This window comes from Pristis pectinata, chromosome 34, assembly GCF_009764475.1.
Source record: "Pristis pectinata isolate sPriPec2 chromosome 34, sPriPec2.1.pri, whole genome shotgun sequence".
In the NCBI taxonomy this organism is placed as follows: Eukaryota; Metazoa; Chordata; class Chondrichthyes; order Rhinopristiformes; family Pristidae; genus Pristis; species Pristis pectinata.
In genome coordinates, this window is record NC_067438.1 from 15,945,230 (window position 1) to 15,969,323 (window position 24,094).

The following is a 24,094-nucleotide window of genomic DNA, read 5'->3' on the forward strand; positions in this document are numbered from 1 at the left end:
TGGTGATGGGGGCAGAGGGCAGTGCTGAATGGAGGCTGTTCTGATGGACAGTCTGTGACCAGTGGTGTGCCGCAGGGACCCGTGCTGGGAGCTTTGTTGCTTGTAATATATATTAATGACCTGGGTGTGAATTTAAGAGGTACAATAAGTAGGTTTGCAGATAACAGGAAAATTGGTGGTGTTATGGACAGGGAGGAGGGTTGTCTAACGCCACAGTTGTCTATTGAATGGATGGAAAGTTGGCTTGAGCACTGGCTAATGGAATTTAATTCCAACAAGTCCAAGGGCCTGGGATAGGGCATGCACCGTAAATGGCGAGCACGAAGGAATGTTGTTGGACACCCTGAAAGCAGCAAGGTGGTGAAGAAGGCACATGGCATACGTCTTAGAGTCACGGACCAGACTCAGAGAGTAATACAGCAGATACAGGCCCTTCGGCCCAACTGGTCCATGCCGACCACAGCATCCTCCCTGCTAGTCCCAGTTGCCTGCGTTCGGCCCGTGACCTTCCAAGCCCCTCCCCTCCATGTAACTCTCCAAATGTCTCTTACATGTTGCAATTGTACCCGCCTCGACCACTTCCTCTGGCAGCTTGTTCCAGGCACTCACCACCCTCTGTGTAAAGACGTTACCTCTCAGCTCTCTTTTAAATCTCCCCCCTCTTATCTTGTATCTGTGCCATCTAGTTCTAGGCTCCCCAACCCTGGGGAAAAGATGGCGACAGTCCACCTTATACATACCCCTCATGAATTTATAAACTTTTATGCGGTTGCCCCTCATTCTCCTGCACTCCAGGGAATAAAGATCCAGCGTGGCCGACCTCTCCCTACAACTCAGGCCCTCCAGTCCAGGCAGCATCCTCATAAATCTCTTCTGCACCCTCTCCAACTTGACAGTGTCTTCCCTATAACAGGGGGACCAAAACTGTGCACAATACTCCAAGTGCGGCCTCACCAACGACTCGTATAACTGCAACATAATGTCCCTACTCCTAACCTCGATGCCCTGACTGATGAAGACCAGTGTGTCAAACGCCTTCTTCACCACCCTGTCTATCTGTGCAGCCGCTTTCGGTGAACTGTGCACTTGTACTCCTGGGTCCCTCTGTTCCACAACACTCGTCAGTGCCCTTCCCTTCTCAGCACAAGTCCCACCCTGGTTTGACTGGCCAAAATGCATCACCTCACTTGTTTCCCTGCACTGGGCCAGTGGTCAGCAGTCAACCCTCACTGTGTCCCTGCACTGGGCCAGTGGTCAGCAGTCAACCCTCACTGTGTCCCTGCATTGCACCGCCCCACCTCTGAGTGCATCTTACCGTGGACCTGGGGGATGGGCTCGGGGAGATCGTGCAGCAGGATGAGGGGCTCGGGGAGACCCCGGTGCTCCACACGACAGGTGAACACGGCCGTGTCCGTGGGGTCCACCTGCACGCTCCTGGTCAGCTGGTAGGTGCCGTCGTGATTGGGCAGGATCCCGTAGGAACTGGTCTCCTCCAGGACCCGGCCATCCCGCAGCAGAGTCACCTCGATGGACTGTGGGTAGAAGCCGGTGGCCATACAGGAGAGGCGGTGGTTGTTGCGGGAGGTGGTGAAGTACACTTCGGGGCGTTCTGGGGGGACAGGAAGCAGTAAGGGGGGAGCACACACACTGCCACACCCCCAGACCAGACACCCCACACCCGGCACACACCCCACACCCAACTCCTGACACACCCCCCACACACGACATACCCACAGGCTCGACACATCCCCCCACACCCAACACGCACCCACACATCCGACACACACCCCCACATGCCCAACAACCCCCAGACCCGACACACACAAGCCCATACCCGACACACCTGACAGACACTGTAACACCGCCAGACCTGACACACACACCCCAGACACTATACACACCCCCACACACAAGCCCACACCTGACACAGACCTGACACACACTATATGACCCCCAGACCTAACACACCCCTAAACACAACACACACACCCACACACACCAGACCCGACACCCACTCCCACAACCGACACACACCCGACACAGTAACACCCCCAGACCCGACACACCCCGCAAACCCAACAAAACCCCTCACAAACCCCCAGACCGGCCACACGCCCCCACACCCGACACACACCCACACCCGACACACACCCACCCCACACTGTAATAATCCCAGACCCAACCCACACCCGCAGACCTGACACACCCCCGATACCCGACAACACCCCCCAGTTCCGACCCCCCCCCAGACCCGACACATGCACCCCAGACACTACACACACACCCACAGCCCCAACACACAAGCCCACACCTGACACAGAGCTGACACACACTGTATCACCCCCAGACCTGACACACCCTTAAACCCGACACACACACCCACACACACCAGACCTGGCACACACCTGACACAGACTGTAACACCCCCAGACCCGACACACCCTGCATACCCGACAAAACCCCCACACACCCCCAGATCTGACACACGCCCCCACACCCGACACACACCTGACACACACTGTAATAATCCCAGACCCGATCCACAACCCCAGACCTGACACACTCCCCGACACCCAACACACCCCCCAGTCCCGACACCCGCCAGACGCGACACACACACCCCACTCCCGACACACACCTCCACATCTGACACACACCCCCAGACACCACACACACCTAGGACCCGACACAAACCCACACCCGACACACACTGTAATAACCCCAGACACCACCCACGCCCCCAGACCTGACTCACCCCCCGACACCCAACACACCTCCCAGTCCTGATGCACCCCCCAGGTCTGACACCCCCAGACCCGACAGACACACCCCCACACCCGACACCCCCTCCCACATCTGACACACACCCCCAGACCCGACACACACCCCCAGCCCGACAAACCCACACGCGACACACACTGTAATAACCCCATACCCGACACACCCACAGACACCCAACACACCTCCCAGTCCCGACAACACCCCCGAGACCTGACACCCCCCAGACCCAAGACACACCCCAGACCCGACAAACCCACACCCGACACACAGTAATGACCCCAGACCCGACCCACACCCCCAGACCTGACACGCCCCCCGACACACAACACACCCCGCAGGCCCGACACCCCCAGACCTAACAGACACACCCAACACCCGACCCACACACCCCCACACCCAACACACACCCCCAGGCCGAGAAACCCACATACGACACACACTGTAATAACCCCATACCCAACACACCCCCAGACATCTAACACACCCCCCAGTCCCGACAACACCCCGGAGACCCAACACGCCCCAGACCCGAGACACACCCCAGACCCGACAAACCCACACCCGACACACAGTAATAACCCCAGTCCTGACCCACACCACACCCCCAGTTCTGACACACCCTCCAACACCCAACAAACCCCCAGTCCCGACACCACCCAGACCCGACCCACACACCCTGCACCCGACCCACACACCCCCACACCCGACACACACCTCCAGATGCATCACACACCCCAGACCCAACGTACACCCCCAGTCCTAACACAGACGACCCCCAGACCCGACACACACCACCACACCCGACACACACTTCTCCAGACCTGACACAGACCACCCCCTCCCCCACAGAACCGACACACACCCCAGGACCCGACAGACACCAAGCAACACACACACTGATACCCGGAACACACACTGAACACTCACCCACACTGACCCACCCCCACACACACACTGAACCCCACACAAACATTTGCCCCCCACACACTGAACACCCCACACACACTGACAGCCATCCGGCACAAATACACCTCCCACACACTGACCCCACACACACGCACACACCTGCCAAAAACACACTCAATGACTCCCCACACACACCGACACCCACACACTGACTCCCTCACATGCACACTGAGCCCCACACAGACACCCCTAAACACAGAAGCCCCCCCCACAAACTGACACCCCACAAACTCAATGACACCCCCTCACACACACACCGACCCCCACACACACTAATGCCCCCACATAGACTGACACTCTACACCCACTAATCCCCCCACACACACTGACCCCCCACATTCACCCCCACACACACTAACCCCCCAGAACGTCACACTCCCCCCACACACACTGACACCCACATACTCACTGACCACCCAACACACACTCTCACCACCCCACACAGACACACCCACAAACACTGAACCCCCAGACACAGACCCCCACACTAGCACCTGACACACACCCTGACCTTCCACCACACAGATACCCCACTCACTGAACTCCCAAAACACACTGACACAACACACACACAGACACCCCACACACTGACTCTCCACACACACACCGTCACCATAACACACCAACCCCCCACAGACAATGACCCCTCCCGTATACACACTGACCCCCCAAACACACAGACCCCCAATACACACGCTGACCCCACCACACGCACTGAACCCCCACAGACCCTCTGACACCCTCGGACACACACTGACCACCCACACACACACTGATCCCCACACACTGACACCCCCACACACTGACCCCACGACACACAAATTAACTACCCACACATAAACTGACCCTCCCCACACAGTGACCGCCCCCACTCACTGACACCCTCCCAACACACACGAACGCCCCACACACAGACTGATCCTCCAAACAATCAGTGACCACCCCACACAAACTGACACCTCCACACACATTGACTGCCCACACACACTGACCCACCCAGACACGCTGACACCCCCAGACACACACTGAACCCCACACACACACTGACCCAACACACACATTGATACCCACACACACACTCCCCCCCACAAACACACACTGCCGCCCCCCACCAAAAAACACACTGACCCCCTCCCCCACACACACTGGCCCCCCTCACCTGGCTGGAGGTCTCTCTCCCCGGCCCGGACGTATTTCTGCAGCCACTCGATGCAGGTCTGCTCCAGGTACCCCTTCACCTGCTGGTTCCAGGCCGTGTCCCGGTCCCACTTCACCTTGGTGAGGAGCCCCCAGGGCACAGGGGTCACCCACACCCCCTGCTCCTTGTCAAAGCTGAGGAAGTCCGTCCCATCCCAGCCGTACTGGAAGAACCCGGCGGTGGAGCCGTCCTCACGGAGCTCACAGCCGAACATCTTCTGCAACGTGTGGATGCCTGTAACACACCGTCCGTCACCGGGGGGCGGGGCAGACACACCGTCCGTCAGTTGGTCAGGTCATCCTCCGTCAGTGGGGAGGGACACCGTCTGTCAGTGGGGGGAGAGGTGTGTACACACCGTCCATCAGCTATGGGCTGGACAGACACACCGTCCTTCAGTGAGATGGAGGGCACGCGCCGTCCATCAGTGGGGGGGGGGGGGGGGAACACACCGTCCGTCAGTTGGGGATGTCATCCTCTGTCAGTGGGGAGGGACACCATCCGTCAGCTGTGGGCGGGGCAGACACACTGTCCATCAGTGGGGGGGGGGTGGTTGGGACACTGTACACCAGTCGGGGGGACACACCGTCTATCAGTGGGGGGGATCCCTGTCCATCAGGGAGGGAGGAGTACCCGAGTGGTTCCTCCCTGCCCGTGTGGTTCCTCTCACGCTCCCCAGGTGGTTCCTCACTTCCTCCGCCCACCTGGGTGGTTCCTCCCCACCTCCTTCCCACTTCCCTGAATGGTTCCTCCCCACCTCCCTCCCATCCCCCTCCCTGGGTGGTTCCTCCCTCCCTCCACCCTCCTCCGTCCCTGGGTGGTTGCTCCCTACTCCCCCCTCCCCGTTTCCCCCTGTGGTACCCGACTCACCCCCGGTCTGGTTGGTCCGCTCCTGCAGGATCTGGATGTTGCCCTTGTACACCTGCTCGTTGCTCCGAGAGATCTGTGTCTCCCGCTCCCAGTACTCGGGGCCCTGACTCTCCTCCATCCACCGCTGACGGGGCACCTTCCTCCCCAACTCACTGTCGTAGTAAACGATCGGTTCCTCGTCCACATAACCGACCGTCACAAACTCAGGAACCCCCGGCACCGGGGTCACCCCCGTGTAGAAATAACGGAGAGAGTGAGAGCCTGGAACCGGAGCAGAGAGTCAGAGAGACCGGAGACCTGCACCCTAGGGGGGACCTGGAGAACCGCACCCCCGGGGGACCCGCACCCCGGGTGCCACAGCTGAGGTACCAGAATGGAGCATAGATCATGTTCCTTTACTTAACAAAGGCATCAGCGATAAACCAGGTAACTGCGGGGCAGTGAGCCTGATGTCAGCGGTGGGGAAATTGTTGGAGAAAACCCCAGGGACAGGAATTGTGCACATTTGGAAAGGCAGCAGTTGATCGAGGTTATCAACCTGGCTCTATGTGCGGCAAGTCCTGTCTCACTAACTTCATTGGGTTTTTCGAGGTGGTGGCTCAGGAAACTGATGACGTGTGGGAGATGTTGTCTGTATAAGCTGAGTAAGGCACTGACATGGTCCCGTGTGGTGGGCTTGTCCAGCAGGATGAGACACACGGGATCTGGGGTGGGCTGGCTACGTGGATCCAAACCTGGCCTGGTGATGGGGGCAGAGGGCAGTGCTGAATGGAGGCTGTTCTGATGGGCAGTCTGTGACCAGTGGTGTGCCGCAGGGACCAGTGCTGGGAGCTTTGTTGCTTGTAATATATATTAATGACCTGGGTGTGAATTTAAGAGGTACAATAAGTAGGTTGGCAGATAACAGGAAAATTGGTGGTGTTATGGACAGGGAGGAGGGTTGTCTAACGCCGCAGTCGTCTATCGAATGGATGGAAAGTTGGCCAGAGCACTGGCTAATGGAATTTAATTCCAACAAGTCCAAGGGCCTGGGATAGGGCATGCACCGTAAATGGCGAGCACGAAGGAATGTTGTTGAATACCCTGAAAGCAGCAAGGTGGTGAAGAAGGCACATGGCATACGTCTTAGAGTCACGGACCAGACTCAGAGAGTAATACAGCAGATACAGACCCTTCGGCCCAATTGGTCCATGCCGACCACAGCATCCTCCCTGCTAGTCCCAGTTGCCTGCGTTCGGCCCGTGACCCTCCAGCCCCTCCCCTTCATGGACCTATCCAAATGCCTCTTAAGTGTTGCAATTCTACCCACCTCAACCACTTCCTCTGGCAGCTCATTCCAGGCACTCACCACCTTCTGTGTAAAGACGTTACCTCTCAGCTCTTTTTTAATTCTCCCCCCTCTTATCTTGTATCTGTGCCCTCTAGTTCTGGACTCCCCAACCCTGGGGAAAAGACGGCGACTGTCCACCTTATCCATACTCCTCATGAATTTATAAACTTTTATGCGGTCGCCCCTCATTCTCCTGCACTCCAGGGAATAAAGATCCAGCATTGCCGACCTCTCCCTGTAACTCAGGCCCTCCAGTCTAGGCAGCATCCTCGTAAATCCCTCCTGCACCACCTCCAGCTTGACAAAGTCTTCCCTATAACAGGGGGACCAAAACTGTGCACATGACTCCAAGTGCGGCCTCACCAACAACTCGTATAACTGCAACATAATGTCCCTTCTCCTAACCTCGAAGCCCTGACTGGTGAAGGTCAGCGTGTCAAACGCCTTCTTCACCACCGTCTATCATGTGCGGCCGCTTTCGGTGAACTGTGCACTTGTACTCCTGGGTCCCTCTGTTCCACAACACTCGTCAGTGCCCTTCCCTTCTCAGCACAAGTCCCACCTTGGTTTGACTGGCCAAAATGCATCACCTCACTTGTTTCTCTGCACTGGGCCAGTGGTCAGCAGTCAACCCTCACTGTGTCCCTGCACTGGGCCAGTGGTCAGCAGTCAACCCTCACTGTGTCCCTGCACTGGGCCAGTGGTCAGCAGTCAACCCTCACTGTGTCCCTGCACTGGGCCAGTGGTCAGCAGTCAACCCTCACTGTGTCCCTGCACTGGGCCAGTGGTCAGCAGTCAACCCTCACTGTGTCCCTGCACTGAGCAAGTGGTCTGCAGTGAACCCTCACTGTCCCTGCATTGCACCGCCCCACCTCTGAGTGCATCTTACCGTGGAGCTGGGGGATGGGCTCGGGGAGATCGCGCAGCAGGATGAGGGGCTCGGGGAGACCCTGGTGCTCCACACGACAGGTGAACACGGCCGTGTCTGTGGGGTCCACCTGCACGCTCCTGGTCAGCAGGTAGGTGCCGTCGTGATTGGGCAGGATCCCGTGGGAACTGGTCTCCTCTAGGACCTGGCCGTCCCGCAGCAGAGTTACCTCGATGGACTGTGGGTAGAAGCCGGTGGCCATACAGGTGAGGCGGTGGTTGTTGCGGGAGGTGGTGAAATACACTTCGGGGCGATCTGGGGGGACAGGAAGCAGTGAGGGGGGAGAACACACACTGCCACACCCCCAGACCAGACATACCCCACACCCAGCACACACCCCACACCCAACACACACCCCACACCCAACTCCTGACACACCTCCCACACACGACATCCCCACAGGCTCGACACATCCCCCCACACCCGACACGCACCCACACATCCGACACACACCCCCACATGCCCAACAACCCCCAGACCCGACACACACAAGCCCATACCCGACACACCTGACACACACTGTAACACCGCCAGACCCAACACACACACCCCAGACACTATACACACCCCGACACATAAGCCCACACCTAACAGAGACCTGACACACACTATATGACGCCCAGACCTAACACACCCCTAAACCCAACACACACACCCACACACACCAGACCCGACAGCAACCCCCACAACCGACACACACCTGACACAGTAACACCCCCAGACCTGACACACCCCGCAAACCCAACAAAACCCCTCACACACCCCCAGAGCTGACACACGCCCCCACACCCGACACGCCCCCACACCCGACACACACCCACCCCACACTGTAATAATCCCAGACCCAACCCACACCCCCAGACCTGACAAACCCCCGACACCCGACAGCACCCCCCAGTTCCGACCCCCCCCCCCAGACGCGACACATGCACCCCAGACACTACACACACCCCCACACCCCCAACACACAAGCCCACACCCAACACAGACCTGACACGCACTGTATGACCCCCAGACCTGACACACCCTTAAACCCGACACACACACACCCACACACACCAGACCCGGCACACATCTGACACAGACTGTAACACCCCCAGACCCGACACACCCTGCAAACCCGACAAAACCCCCACACACCCCCAGATCTGACACACACTGTACTAATCCCAGACCCGATCCACAACCCCAGACCTGACACATTCCCCGACACCCAACACACCCCCCAGTCCCGACACCCGCCAGACGCGACACACACACCCCACTCCCGAAACACAACTACACATCTGACACACACCCCCAGACACCACACACACCTAGGACCCGACACAAACCCACACCCGACACACACTGTAATAACCCCAGACACCACCCACACCCCCAGACCTGACACACCCCCCGACACCCAACACACCTCCCAGTCCCGACGCACCCCCCAGGCCCGACACCCCCAGACCCGACAGACACACCCCCACACCAGACACACACCCCCAGCCCAACAAACCCACACGCGACACACAGTAATGACCCCAGACCCGACCCACACCCCCAGACCTGACACACCCCCCGACACCCAACACACCCCACAGGCCCGACACCCTCAGACCTAACAGACACACCCCACACCCGACACACACACCCCCACACCCGACACACACCCCCAGGCCGACCAACCCACATACGACACACACTGTAATAACCCCATACCCGACACACCCCCCAGTCCCGCCAACACCCCCGAGCCCCAACACGCCCCAGACCCGAGATACACCCCAGACCCGACAAACCCACACCCGACAGACAGTAATAACCCCAGACCCGACCCACACCACACTCCCAGTCCTGACACACCCTCCAACACCCAACAAACCCCCAGTCCCGACACCACCCAGACCCGACCCACACACCCCCACACCCGACACACACCTCCAGATCCGTCACACACCCCAGACCCGACGTACACCCCCAGTCCTGACACAGACGCCCCCCAGACCCGCCAGACACCACCACACCCGACACACACTTCTCCAGACCTGACACAGACCACCCCCTCCCCCCCGGAACCGACACACACCAAGCAACACACACACTGATACCTGGAACACACACTGAACACACACCCACACTGACCCACCCCCACACACACACTGAACCCCACACAAACACTTGCCCCCTACACACTGAACACCCCACACACAATAACCCCCCTCACACACACACTGACAGCCATCCGGCACAAACACACCTCCCACACACTGACCCCACACACCTGCCACAAACACACTTAATGACTCCCCACACACTGACCCCCACACACACACCGACACCCACACACTGACTCCCTCACATGCACACTGAGCCACATACAGACACCCCTAAACACACTGACGCCCCCCACACTGCAAACCCACATACATCCTGACCTTCCCACACTCAGAATCCCCCACAGACACTGACACTCCCTCACACACAGACCCCTCACACACAGAGATCCCCCCACACACACTGACACCCGCATACACACTGAACCACCCCCACATACACACACACTGACCCGCCACACACACTGATCCCCTACACACACTGACCACCCACACAATGATCCCCCAAACACACACTGACCACCCCACACACTGAGCCCCCAACACACACTGACGCCCCCTCATACAATGACTCCCATTCACACATACTGCCACCCCCACACTGATCCCCCACAAACACACAGAAGCCCCCCCACACACTGACACCCCATGCACACACTGACCCCCCACACATACTGAACCCCCACAAACTCAACGACACCTTCCCACACACACACTGACACCATCCAAACACACAATGACCCCCACACACACTAACGCCCCCACAGAGACTGACACCCCACACCCACTGATCCCCCCACACACACACTGACCCCCCACACACACTAACCCCCCAGAATGTCACACTCCCCCCACACACACTGTCATTCACACACACACTGACCCCCCAACACACACTCTGACTCCTTCAAACTCTGACCCCCCACACAGACACACCCACAAACACTGAACCCCCCACACACTGACCCCCCCGACACAGACCCCCACACTAGCAGCCTACAAACACCCTGACCTTCCACCACACAGATTCCCCACACACTGACCCACCTACACACACACTGACCCCCTCCCCCACACACACTGACCCACCTACACACACACTGACCCCCTCCCCCACACACACTGACCCCCCTCACCTGGCTGGAGGTCTCTCTCCCCGGCCCGGACGTATTTCTGCAGCCACTCGATGCAGGTCTGCTCCAGGTACCCCTTCACCTGCTGGTTCCAGGCCGTGTCCCGGTCCCACTTCACCTTGGTGAGGAGCCCCCAGGGCACGGGGGTCACCCACACCCCCTGCTCCTTGTCGAAGCTGAGGAAGTCCATCCCATCCCAGCCGTACTGGAAGAACCCGGCGGTGGAGCCGTCCTCACGGAGCTCACAGCCGAACATCTTCTGCAACGTGTGGATGCCTGTAACACACCGTCCGTCACTGGGGGGCGGGGCAGACACACCGTCCGTCAGTTGGTCAGGTCATCCTCCGTCAGTGGGGAGGGACACCGTTTGTCAGTGGGGGGAGAGGTGTGTACACACCGTCCATCAGCTATGGGCTGGACAGACACACCGTCCTTCAGTGAGATGGGGGGCACACACCGTCCATCAGTGTGGGGGGGGGCGTGGGGAACACACCGTCCGTCAGTTGGGGATGTCATCCTCTGTTGGTGGGGAGGGACACCATCCGTCAGCTGTGGGTGGGGCAGACACACTGTCCATCAGTGGGGGGGGGGTGGTTGGGTCACTGTACACCAGTCGGGGGGACACACCATCTATCAGTGGGGGGGATCCCCGTCCATCAGGGAGGGGGGAGTTCCCCGAGTGGTTCCTCCCTGCCCATGTGGTTCCCTCCCATCCCCCTCCCCAGGTGGTTCCTCCCTTCTCCCCCCTCCCCGTTTCCCCCCCGTGGTACCCGACTCACCCCCGGTCTGGTTGGTCCGCTCCTGCAGGATCTGGATGTTCACCTTGTACACCTGCTCGTTGCTCCGAGAGATCTGTGTCTCCCGCTCCCAGTACTTGGGGCCCTGACTCTCCTCCATCCACCGCTGACGGGGCACCTTCCTCCCCAACTCACTGTCGTAGTAAACGATCGGCTCCTCATCCACATAACCGACCGTCACAAACTCGGGGACCCCTGGCACCGGGGTCACCGCCATGTAGAAATAACGGAGAGAGTGAGAGCCTGGAACCGGAGCACAGAGTCAGAGAGACCGGAGACCCGCAACCCAGGGGGGACTCGCACACCCAGGTGCCACAGCTGAGGTACCAGAATGGAGCATAGATCATGTTCCTTTATTTAACAAAGGCATCAGCGATAAACCGGGTAACTGTGGGGCAGTGAGCCTGATGTCAGAGGTGGGGAAATTGTTGGAGAAAACCCTAGGGACAGGAATTGTGCACATTTGGAAAGGCAGCGGCTGATCGAGGTTATCAACGTGGCTCTGTGTGCGGCAAGTCCTGTCTCACTAACTTCATTGGGTTTTTCGAGGCGGTGGCTCAGAAAACTGATGATGTGTGTGGGAGATGTTGTCTGTATGAGCCGAGTAAGGCACTGACATGGTCCCGTGTGGTGGGCTGGTCCAGCAGGATGAGACACATGGGATCCGGGGTGGGCTGGCTACGTGGATCCAAACCTGGCCTGGTGATGGGGGCAGAGGGCAGTGCTGGAAGGAAGCTGTTCTGATGGACAGTCTGTGACCAGTGGTGTGCTGCAGGGACCCGTGCTGGGAGCTTTGTTGCTTGTAATATATATTAATGACCTGGGTGTGAATTTAAGAGGTACAATAAGTAGGTTTGCAGATAACACGAAAATTGGTGGTGTTATGGACAGGGAGGAGGGTTGTCTAACGCCGCAGTCGTCTATCGAATGGATGGAAAGTTGAGCAGAGCATTGGCTAATGGAATTTAATTCCAACAAGTCCAAGGGCCTGGGATAGGACATGCACCATAAATGGCAAGCATGAAGGAATGTTGATGAACACCCTGAAAGTTGCAAGGTGGTGAAGAAGGCACATGGCATACGTCTTAGGTTCATAGACCAGCATCAGAGATGCTGGACCATGCCAACCACAGCATCTTCCCTGTTAGTTCCAGTTACCTGCGTTCGGCCCGTGACCCTCCAAGCCCCTCCCCTCCATGTACCTCCCCAAATGCCTCTTAAATGTTGCGATTGCACCGGCCTTGACCACTTTCTCCGGCAGCTTGTTCCAGGCACTCACCACCCTCTGTGTAAAGACATTACCTCTCAGCTCGCTTTTAAATCTCCCCCCTCTTATCTTGTATCTGTGCCCTCTAGTTCTGGACTCCCCAACCCTGGGGAAAAGACGGCGACCGTCCACCTTATCCATACCCCTCATGAATTTATGAATTTCTACGCAGTCGCCCCTCATTCGCCTGCGCTCCAGGGTATAAAGATCCAGCGTGGCTGACCTCTCCCTGTAACTCAGGCCCTCCAGTCCAGGCAGCATCCTCGTAAATCTCTTCTGCACCCTCTCCAGCTTGACCGTGTCTTTCCTAAAACAGGGGGACCAAAACTGTGCACAATACTCCAAGTGTGGCCTCACCAACAACTTGTATAACTGCAACATAATGTGCCTACTCCTAACCTCGAAGCCCTGACTGGTGAAGGCCAGCGTGTCAAACGCCTTCTTCACTACCCTGTCTATCTGTGCGGTCGCTTTCGGTGAACTGTACTCCCAGGTCCCTCTGTTCCACAACACTCGTCAGTGCCCTGCCGTTCCCTGCACAAGTCCTACCCTGGTTTGACTGGCCAAAATGCATCACCTCCCACTTAACTCAGTTGAAATCCATTTTCCATTTCCTCAGCCCATCTCCCTAACTGATGAAGATCTCTTTGTAAGTCACTGTGACCTGCTTCACTGTCAACAAGACCCCGAATTTAGTGTCATCAGCAAACTTGCTAATTGTGCCATGTACGTTCATATCCAAGTCATTTACATAAATAATTGTTAACAGAGGTCCCAACACTGACCCCTGGGGCACCCCCCTAGTCACAGGCCTCCAGTCGGAGAATCAACCTTCAACCATCACCCTCTGCTTCCTGTCAGAGCGAATTCTGAATCCACCTCGCCAGCTGCCCCTGAATCCCATGCGACCTAATCTCCCAGATCAGCCTGCCATGTGGGACCTTGTCAAAGGCCTTACTAAAGACCACGTAGACAACATCCACTGCTCTACCTTCCTCTATCCCCTTAGTTACCTCTTCGAAAAACTCCAAAAGATTTGTCAGGCATGACCTCCCACACACAGAACCACACTGACTATTCCTGATCAGGCCTTGCCTATCCAAGTGATGTTAGATCCTGTCCCTCAGAATTCCCTCCAGTAACTTCCCTACAACTGAAGTCAGGCTGACCGGCCTGTGGTTCCCTTGTCTGTCCTTGCTGCCCTGCCACACTGTGCAAGTCCCGCCTTGGTTTAACTTCCCAAAATGCAACACCTTGCACTTGTCCAAATTAAACTCCATCTGCCATTCCTGGGCCCACTTCCCCAATTGATCCAGATCCTGTTGTAACCTTGGACAACCTTCATTGTCCACCACACCAATGGTGCGATGGTGTCACCCACACACTGCCTGACCGCGCCCCCTACATTCTCATCCAAATCATTGACATACATGAGGAGACCCAGCACTGATCCCTGATGCACACCCCTGGTCACAGGCCTCCCATCTGAAAAACACCCCTCCACTGCCACCCTCTGCCTCCTACCACCAGGCCAATGTTGTATCCAATTGGCCAGCTCACCCTGGATCCCATGTGATCTCACCTTCTGGACCAGCCTACCAAGCGGGGCTTTGCTGAAGTCCATGTAGACCACATCTACTACCCTTCCCTTGTCAATTCTCTTGAAAAAGTTCAATTAAATTCCTGAGATGCTATTTCCCATGCACAAAGCCATGCTGACTATTCCCAATTAGACCTTGCCTTTCCAAAGGCCTGTAGATCCTGTTCCTCAGAATTCCCTCCAGTAACGTTCCCACCTCTGATGTTAGACTCACCGGCCTGTAGTTCTCCGGCTTGTCCCTGCAGCCCCTCTTAGATGAAGGCAGAACATTAACCACCCTCCGTCTTCTGGCACATCACCTGTGGCTATTGGAGAGGAGGTGGGTGGTGTGGGGGGTCTCTGTAGGGGCAGGTGGTGGGCAGGTAGGTCTCTGCGGGGTGGAGGAGGTGAGTGGTGGGGGGCGTCTCTGTAGGGGCAGGTGGTGGGCAGGTAGGTCTCTGCGGTGTGGAGGAGGTGGGTGGTGGGGGGAGCTGTCTGTAGGGGCAGGTGGTGGGCAGGTAGGTCTCTGCGGGGTGGAGGAGGTGGGTGGTGGGGGGGGTCTCTGTAGGGGCAGGTGGTGGGCAGGTAGGTCTCTGCGGGGTGGAGGAGGTGGGTGGTGGGGGGAGCTGTCTGTAGGGGCAGGTGGTGGGCAGGTAGGTCTCTGCGGGGTGGAGGAGGTGGGTGGTGGGGGGAGCTGCAGTGCTGAGAAGGTGCTCTGTCAATGTCACTTTCCCTATTTCTGTGGGCTGACAGAGAGCTCGGGGTCTGGTCTCGTGGGGTGTTGGGAGTCAATGACCTCCAGAACCGTGAAATCTCACCCTCCCAGCTGATGCAGGCTGGAACAGTCCCGGACCTGGTCCCCACTGGTGTCCAGGAGGTGACCTTTGCATCTGCATGCCCTGAACAGTGGGCACTGGGAGGCAGTCGTGACCACACTGAGGGTTGTGAAGACCCAAGGAAGGGCCAGTGTTGGTGTGAGCTGCAGGGAGCAGGCTGGCTGTGGAGTAGTGCGAAGCATTCTGTCTGTGAATGCCGGTGGTGCCTGGCCCTTTCAATATGCTCAGCGTCAGCCCCCCAGTGTCAGCAACAATCTTTCTCACTCCTCCCCCCCCCCTCAACACCCCATTAAATCTCATGAAGTCCCAAAGCACAGACACAGGCCCTTCGGCCCACAGTGTCCATGATAACTCTCCATACCCATCCACTTTAATCCCGTTTATGAGCACTGGTCTTGGCGAGTCGTGCTCTCCCTCCGCCCTGCCGATGGAAGCCTCGGCTCCCCCTCCCCCCTCTCCAAACCCATCTCTGCTCCAGGGAGAATGTCCCCAGCTTCCCCCACCCCACCCTATAGCTTCCCCCATCTCAGGGAGCGCCCTCACAGACTCTCCCATCGTTCCCAGGACCAGAGACCAGGCCAGTGTTTCACCGTGGCCTGACTGTTCCTGTACTTCTCTGTGAATCGCAGGACCTTCACCAACCGCCCTCAACAGGCCCTGAGGTACAAGGGACATTGTGTTCCCACACCCAGCTCCCTCTGGTCTGCACTCCCTCCGCTCCACCATTTCACCTGTCATCCCTCCTTCAACAACAGAAACAGAAAGAGCTGGAAACCCTGAACAGCTCGGGGCAGCACCCATGGAAACAGTTAATGTTTCAGGTCAAAGACCCCTCCTCAGAACCGGGAAGGTGAGAAAAGTTTCCACCTGCAGAAGTGTGGTGGGAGGGATGGAAAGGACAAGTCTCTAACCCACAGCCCCTCCTTCACTCTGCCAAGGTGCCTCTCCTCCTACCTGCCTGTACCACATTTAACCGACCTCCCACTGCCCAGTCCGATCCCCTGCCCGCCCTCTGGCCCTCCAAGCTGTGTAAATGCCCCCTGCACGTCCAAGCCTCACTCCTTCTTGTGTCCGGGAGAGCAATGCCCCAGCATGGACACAGAGGGCTGAATGGGCTCTTCCTGTGTCACCCCATAAACCCCCAGTGCTGACCAGACCTGTGGTGTCCCACTGTCCACATGTTCAGTGACAAGTGTTCAGGCCTAGGTCAGTGAAGGGGAGAGGTTAACCCATCTCTCCCCCCCCGTCTGCAGTCTCCGTCAAGGTTCCCGACCCCATGTCTGAAGTCTCCGCCGAGGATAACACATCCCTCCCCCCGCCTCGTCTGCAGTCTCCGCCAAGGTCCCCCCCAAACTGATACCCACTGAGATCAGCCTGGGTGGTGTAGAACCACTCACCCACTAACCGGGGCCGAGGTGCCCAGCTGACCACTGACCCACTGACTGTGGGCTTGGTGTGCGGCAGACCACTGACCCCTCAGCCACTGACCGGGGATCTGGGTGCCCAGCTGTCCACTGAATCCTCAGACACGGACCAGGGGCTGGGTGCCCAGCTGACCACTGATTCAATGACCGAGGGCTGGGTGCCCAGCTGACCACTGACACCTTCGCACTGACCAGGAGCTGGGTGCCCAGCTGACCACTGACCCCTCATCCACTGACCAGGGGCTGGGTGCCCAGCTGACCACTGATTCAATGACCGAGGGCTGGGTGCCCAGCTGACCACTGACACAGCCACTGACCAGGGGCTGGGTGCATAGCTGACCACTGACACCTCACGCATTGACCGGGAGCTGGGTGCCCAGCTGACCACTCAGTGACTGACGGGGGTTGGGTGCCCAGATGACCAATGACTCCTTAGCAACTGACAGGGGGCTGGGTGCCCAGCTGACCCCTCAGACACTGACGGTGGGGCAGGGTGCCCAGCTGACCACTGACCCCTCAGCCACTGACCGGATGCTGGGTGCCCAGCTGAGCACTGACCCATTGAGTGGGGACTGGGTGCCAAGCTGACCACAGAACCCTCAGCGACTGACCGGGAGCTGGGTGGCCAGCAGGCCCCTCAGCCACTGATCGGAGGCTGGGTGCCCAGCTGACCACTGACCACTGATCCACAGACCGGGTGCTGGGTGCCCAGCTGTCACTGACCCCTCAGCCACTTACCGGGGGCTGGGTGCAAGCGGACACCTCAGACACTGACCGGGGGCTGGAGGCACAGGTGACCCCTGACACCTCACACATCGGCCGGGAGCTGGGTGCCCAGCTGACTGCTCAGCCACTGACCCGGGGCTGGGTGCCCAGCTGACGACCGACTTCTGAGCCACTGACCGGGGGCTGGTTGGCCAGCTGATCACTGACCCACTGACTGGGGGGCTGGGTGCCCAGCTGACCACTGACCCCTCAGCCACTGACCGGGAACTGGGTGCAAGCAGACACCTCAGGTGCTGACTGGGTGGCTGGTTACCAGCTGACTACTGATGTCTCAGCCACTGACTGGGGGCTCCATGCCCAGCTGACCACTGACCCCTCAGACACTAAACGGCTGGGTGCCCAGCTAACCACTGACCCAGTGACTGGGGGCTGGGTTCCCAGCTGACTACTGATCCACTGACCAGGGGCTGGGTGCCCAGATGACAACTGACCCCTCAGCCACTGACCAGGGGCTGGGTGACCAGCTGACCACTGACACCTCAGCCACTGACTGGGGGCTGGGTGCCCAGCTGACCACTGAGCCACTGACCGGGAACTGGGTGCACAGCTGACGCTCAGCCACTGATGGGGGCTGGGTGCACAACTGACCACTGACCCACTGACAGGGGGCTGGGTGCCCAGCTGACCACTGATCCAATGACCGAGGGCTGGATGTCCAGCTGGCCACTAAAACCTCAGCCACCGACCAGGGGCTGTGTACCTAGCTGAACACTGACCACTGACCAATTTACCAGGGGCTGGGTGTCCAGCTGACCACTGACACCTCAGGCACTGACTGGGGGCTGGGTGCCCAGCTGACCCCTCAGCCACTGACCGGGAGCTGGGTGCCCAGCTGACCCCGAGACACTGACCAGGGGCTAGGTGCCTAGCTGACCATTGATCCACTGATGGAGGGCTGGGTGCCCAGCTGACCACTGACCCACTGACCAGGGGCTGGGTGCCCAGCTGACCCCTCAGCCACTGACTGGGGGCTGGATGCCCATCTGACCACTTACCCCTCAGCCTCTATCCAGGGGCTGGGACCTCAGCTAACCCTCAGCCATGACCGGGGAGCTGTTTGTCCAGATGACAACTGACACCTCACGCGCTGACTGGGAATGGGGTGCCCAGCTGACTGCACAGCCACTGACCCGGGGGCTGGGTGCCCAGCTGACCAATGACCCCTCACCCACTGACCGGGAGCTGGGTGCCCAGCTGACCACTGACCCCTCAGCCAGATCGTGGCTGGGTGCCCAGCTAACCACTCAGCTACTGACCGGGTGCCAGATGCCCCGCTGACCAGAGTCCACAGCTACTGTCCAGGGTCTGGGTGCCCAACTGACCACTGACCTCTCAGCCACTGACCGGGAGCTGGGTGCTAAGCTGACTCCTCTGCCACTGACAGGGGCTGGATGGCCAGCTGACCGCTAACCGGGTGCTGGATGGCCAGCTGACCACTGACCCCTCAGCCACTGTCTGGGGCCTGCCTAGCTGACTACTGACCCACTGACCAGGGGCTGGGTGCCCAGCTGACCACTGACCCACTGACAAGGGGCTGGGTACCCAGCTGACCACTGATGCACTGACCCAGGGCTGGGTACCCAGCGGACCCTCAGCCATTACCGGGGACTGGGTGCCCAGCAGACCCTCAGCCATGACCGGGTGGCTGCTTGCCCAGCTAACCACTGACACTGACTGGGGGCTGGGTGCCCAGCTGAGCACTGACCCCTCAACCACTGCCCAGGGGCTGGGTACCCAGATAACCACTGATCCACTGACCGAGGGCTGGGTGCCTAGCTGACCACTGACCCCTCAGCCACTGAACAGGGGCTGGGTGCCCAGCTGACCCTCAGCCATGACCGGGAGCTGGGTGCCCAGCTGAACTCTGACCTCTCAGCCACTGACTGGGGACTGGGTGCCCAGCTGACCACTGACCCACTGACCGGGGGCTGGGTACCCAGCTGACCACTGATGCACTGACCGAGGGCTGGGTGCCCAGCTGACCACTGACCCCTCAGCCACTGTCCGGGGTCTGTTTGCTCAGCTGACCACTGACCCACTGACTGGGCGCTGGATGCCCGGCTGACCACTGACCCCTCAGCCACTGACCAAGGGCTGGGTGGCCAGCTGACCCTCAGCCATGACCTAGGGCTGGTTGCCCAGCTGACCACGGACCCCTCAGCCACTGACCGGGAGCTGGGTGCCCAGTTGACCCGTCAGCCACTGACCGGGAGCTGGTTGCCCAGCTGACCACTGATCCACTGACCGGGGTCTGAGTGCCCAGCTGACCACTGACACCCACCTGCGGAGACCCCCCCACACAGGAGGACCAGCTGTATTAGACCCAGCATCGTTACTCTCTCCCTATCAGGGCTGTTCCGCGCCCTCCGTCAGTGCACGGTGCGATCCCAATCCGCTCCGCTCCCGGACGACCTGCGGACTCTGTGCGGCGCCGGGCAGGTTCATCCCCGGAGTGCGCGCTGATTGGTCCGTGCTATGTCCTCTTCCAGTCATAATCCAAGCCGTCCATGTATCATCGGTGTCTGGCCAGAAGTTGTCCGAGGAGTTTGAGTCCTTGAGAAATAAAGTCCGAAAATATTTCATTCCGTCCAATCAGGAGCAGAGCTGTGACCGCGTCATCAGTTGCCGGGAGTTTGCAATGACGGACCCCGAGAGTGCGAGCAGGAGGGAGTGGCGGGGACCTGCTGTCACGGAGCCCGTGGACAGACCCTGGGGACACAGGCTAGTGTCAGAGACCTTGGGGACAGAGACCGTGGGGGTGAGACCTGGGGACAGAGACCGTGGGGGTGAGATCCCGAGGGCACACATCCTGGAGACAGAGACCCTGGGGGTGAGACCCGGGGACAGAGACCGTGGGGGTGAGATCCCGACGGCACACATCCGGAGAGATCCCGGAGCAAAACATAATCTGCTGGAGAAACTCAGCAGGTCGAGCAGCATCTGTGGAGGCAAAGGGATAGCCAACAGTTCGGGTCAGAACCGCGTGTGTAGAGGGGGGAGAGCCTGTGTGGAGAGGTGAGGGGGGGGGGGGGGGAGTGAACAGGGCTGTAGGTGATGGGTGGATCCAGGTGGGGGGGGGGAGGAGCTCAGAGACAGAGGCTGTGGGTGAAAGATGGAACCAGTGGGGTAGGGGACAGGAAGGGTGGCCCAAGGAAGGAGAACCCCAGGCGGACAGGTGTGTGAGATGCTGGGCAGGTGGGAGCAGGTGGGGGAGGGGAAAGGAACTGGGTAATGGGAGGGGGAGTGTACAAAGGGAGAGAGAACCTGGCTGGGCAGGTAGAAGTCAGAGGGGAACACATAGGCTAACGGTTACCTGAAATCTGAAAGTTCAATGTCCATACCTTCAGTTGTAGACTGCCCAGGTGGAATATGGGGTGGTGGTCATTTGTATTTGGCCTCCCAATGGCAGTGGGGAAGGGCGAGGACCAACGGGTTGGTGTGGGAGTGGGGAGGGGAGTTGCTGTGACATGTGACTGGAAGCTCGAGATGGCTGTTGTGGACAGAGCACAGCGTCTGCCGGTGTAGAGGAGGCCACATCGGGAGCACTGAATGCAGTCAAATGGGTTGGAGGAGGCGCAGGTGAATCTCTGGTGGTGACGGAGGAGGAGGTGCAGGGTCAGGTGTTGCACCTCCAATGGTGGCAGGGGAGGGGAGGGGAGGGATAGCAGACAAGGGAGTCAAGGAGAGAGTGGTCCCTGCAGAAAGCCTGAAAGGGGGGGGGGGGGGGGGGATGCGGTGCAGAGGGAAAGTTGTGGCTGGTGGTGGGATCCCACTGAGGCTGGTGGAAATGGCGAAGAATAACATGCTGGATGTGGAGGCACAGATCCTGGGGAGTACATAGCGTGGGGACACAGACACTGGGGCATGGCCCTGTCAGTAGCCCCGCAGGCAGACACTTCGGGAGCACGGACCCCGAGAGCACACATTGTGGTCCTAGCCCTGTGGCACAAACCCTGTGGGTACGAACCCCATGGCATAGACCCTGGGTTTATGGAGCTTGGGATGCAGACAAAGGGGCAGACCCAGTGGGCACGATCCCCGTTGCCCTGCCCTGGGCTTCACTCACTGCCCTCACTTCCTGACTGCTGCCTCACGCCCAACAGCTGGTGCTTCGGGGTCCCTGGGCTCCAAATCTGCAGACTGTGCAGAAGAGGCAGGGGGTGAACTGTGAACAAGGTGAGAAGAGGGTGTGGGAACGGGTGGAGAGGAGGCGGGTGGTTTAATCCAGGTAAACGTGCCGTGTTACATTTCTAAAGGTAAAATATGAACAATGCAACATGCAGCAGGAACAGAGGGACCTGGGGGTACGTGGGATTCCTCTGCTCCTTTGGTCATCAGAGAGCTCGGGCTTTAATTTCCCTTCCCTCTCCATGTAATGTACCCAGACAGTAGGTGAAACATCCCCACTGCACAATCCTCCCATTGTTCAGCTACAGGTTTCTCTACCAAACTTTTTTTCCAGTTTACCCGGGCTGGATCTTCCTCATCTCATTGACTATCTTTACTTTAGAATGGTCTGTATCCCTTTCTATTGCTAGTCAAAACTTTATGATATTATGATCAGTGTTTACTGGATGTTCCCCACTGATACTTGCATCACCTGGTCCGTTCATTCCCCAGAACCAAGTGAAGCAAAGCGACTTCCTCACTGGGTCAGAAACACAACGAGTTCCTCTTGAACACACTTCCGACACTGCTGACCATCTGTTACCACCCAATCTCTATCTGGGTAGCAGAATGCCCCCCCAACCCATGATTAATACCCTTTGCTCCCCGCCTGCCCCCCAATTACCCATACTCTGTGGGTCTTGCACATCTCTGCAATTTCTTTGCTGGTCCTGATGAAGCATCTCGACCCAAAATGTCGACCGTTTATTTCCTTCCGAAGATGCTGCCTGACTGGCTGAGTTCCTCCAGCATTTTGTGTGTTGCTGCAGTTTCCAGCATCTGCAGAATTTCTTGTGTCTTTGCAATTTCCCCATTAATTTGGTCTTCAACATCTTCCCCCTCCATCCCCCAGCCCCAGTTATCAGTCTCTAGAAGCTCCCACTGGTGCAACCTCTCCCCTACTGTTTCCCCAATCTAAACAGATACATTCTGTCCTCGATGGTTCCAGGACACCCTCTCCAATCTCCTTAACATACTGACCCTCTCTCCTTCCCTCCCGTCCCTGACTTTCCCGAACACCCTGTATCCAGGAATATTTAGATCCCATTCCCGCCCTTTTGCCCAGCTCACCAACCACTTAATACACACGTTGTGTTGTGGCTGTGCCCCGTGAACCTATCCTGGACCTCCCTGGGTTCTACCTCAGTCCGGGCCAGTCTAATTACTTCCCATTTCTTGTCATTTTGCTCTTTCTCATCTTCTGCTGCTTTTCGATACTGTTTCCTGTGCCCAACACCTTGGCAGATGAGCTTCAACCTCCCCGCACCGCTCTAGTGTTGGGTTCCTTGAGGAAGGTGTTATTGTATTGGAAGCAGTTTGGAGAAAGTTTGTTGGACTAGAATTGTTGGTGGGGGGGAGGGGGTTTGTCCTGTGAGGAAAGCTCGGACAGGCTGGACTTGTCCACCGGAGTTTAGTTCCTGAATGGAACATATGAGGTCCTGAGGGGTGTGGACAGGGTGAGAGTGCAGAGGATGCTCGCTCTTGTGGGACAGTCTGGAACAAAAGGTCACCATTTACAAATGAGAGGTTACCACTTAAAACAGAGATGAGGCGAAATGTTTTCACTCCGAGGTTGGCAAATCTCCCTCAAAAGGAAGCAGAGCCTTGGGTTATTTCTAAGGCAGAGGTAGATGGATACTTGATCGGCAGGGAGTGAAAGGTTACCGGCGTAAGGGTAATGCAGGGTTGAGGTTACACCAATCAGCCATGACCTTATTGAATGGGGAGCAGTCTCAAAGAGCCGAGTGGCCTCTGCCTGCTCCCGATTCGTATGCACACCAACACGATCAACCCCAACAGCTGGAAGGAGCTCACCGGCACAGGGATGGAGAGCAGCTGTTCACTGAGACTAGATCCAATCCTGGTCTGTATTCCCAACCCTGGGACACGGAGCTGTGGGCTGTCACCGTTCACTGATCCCAGAACCAATCCC

At 58.3% G+C, this 24,094-nt stretch overlaps 1 protein-coding gene across 1 annotated transcript in view; it reads right to left on the reverse strand.

The window, feature by feature from the left end:
* Positions 1-24,094, reverse strand: part of LOC127585898 (uncharacterized) — a 42,504-nt gene extending 18,410 nt beyond the window's left edge. The window contains exons 1-7 of the mRNA XM_052043625.1: positions 23,977-24,094; positions 20,276-20,547; positions 12,085-12,345; positions 11,309-11,581; positions 8,032-8,325; positions 5,813-6,073; positions 4,907-5,179 (exon numbers count right to left, since the gene is read on the reverse strand). Coding sequence (XP_051899585.1) covers positions 4,907-5,179; positions 5,813-6,073; positions 8,032-8,325; positions 11,309-11,581; positions 12,085-12,345; positions 20,276-20,324 — 1,411 coding nt within the window. The 5' untranslated portion in view covers positions 20,325-20,547; positions 23,977-24,094. The remainder of the gene's footprint in view (positions 1-4,906; positions 5,180-5,812; positions 6,074-8,031; positions 8,326-11,308; positions 11,582-12,084; positions 12,346-20,275; positions 20,548-23,976) is intronic.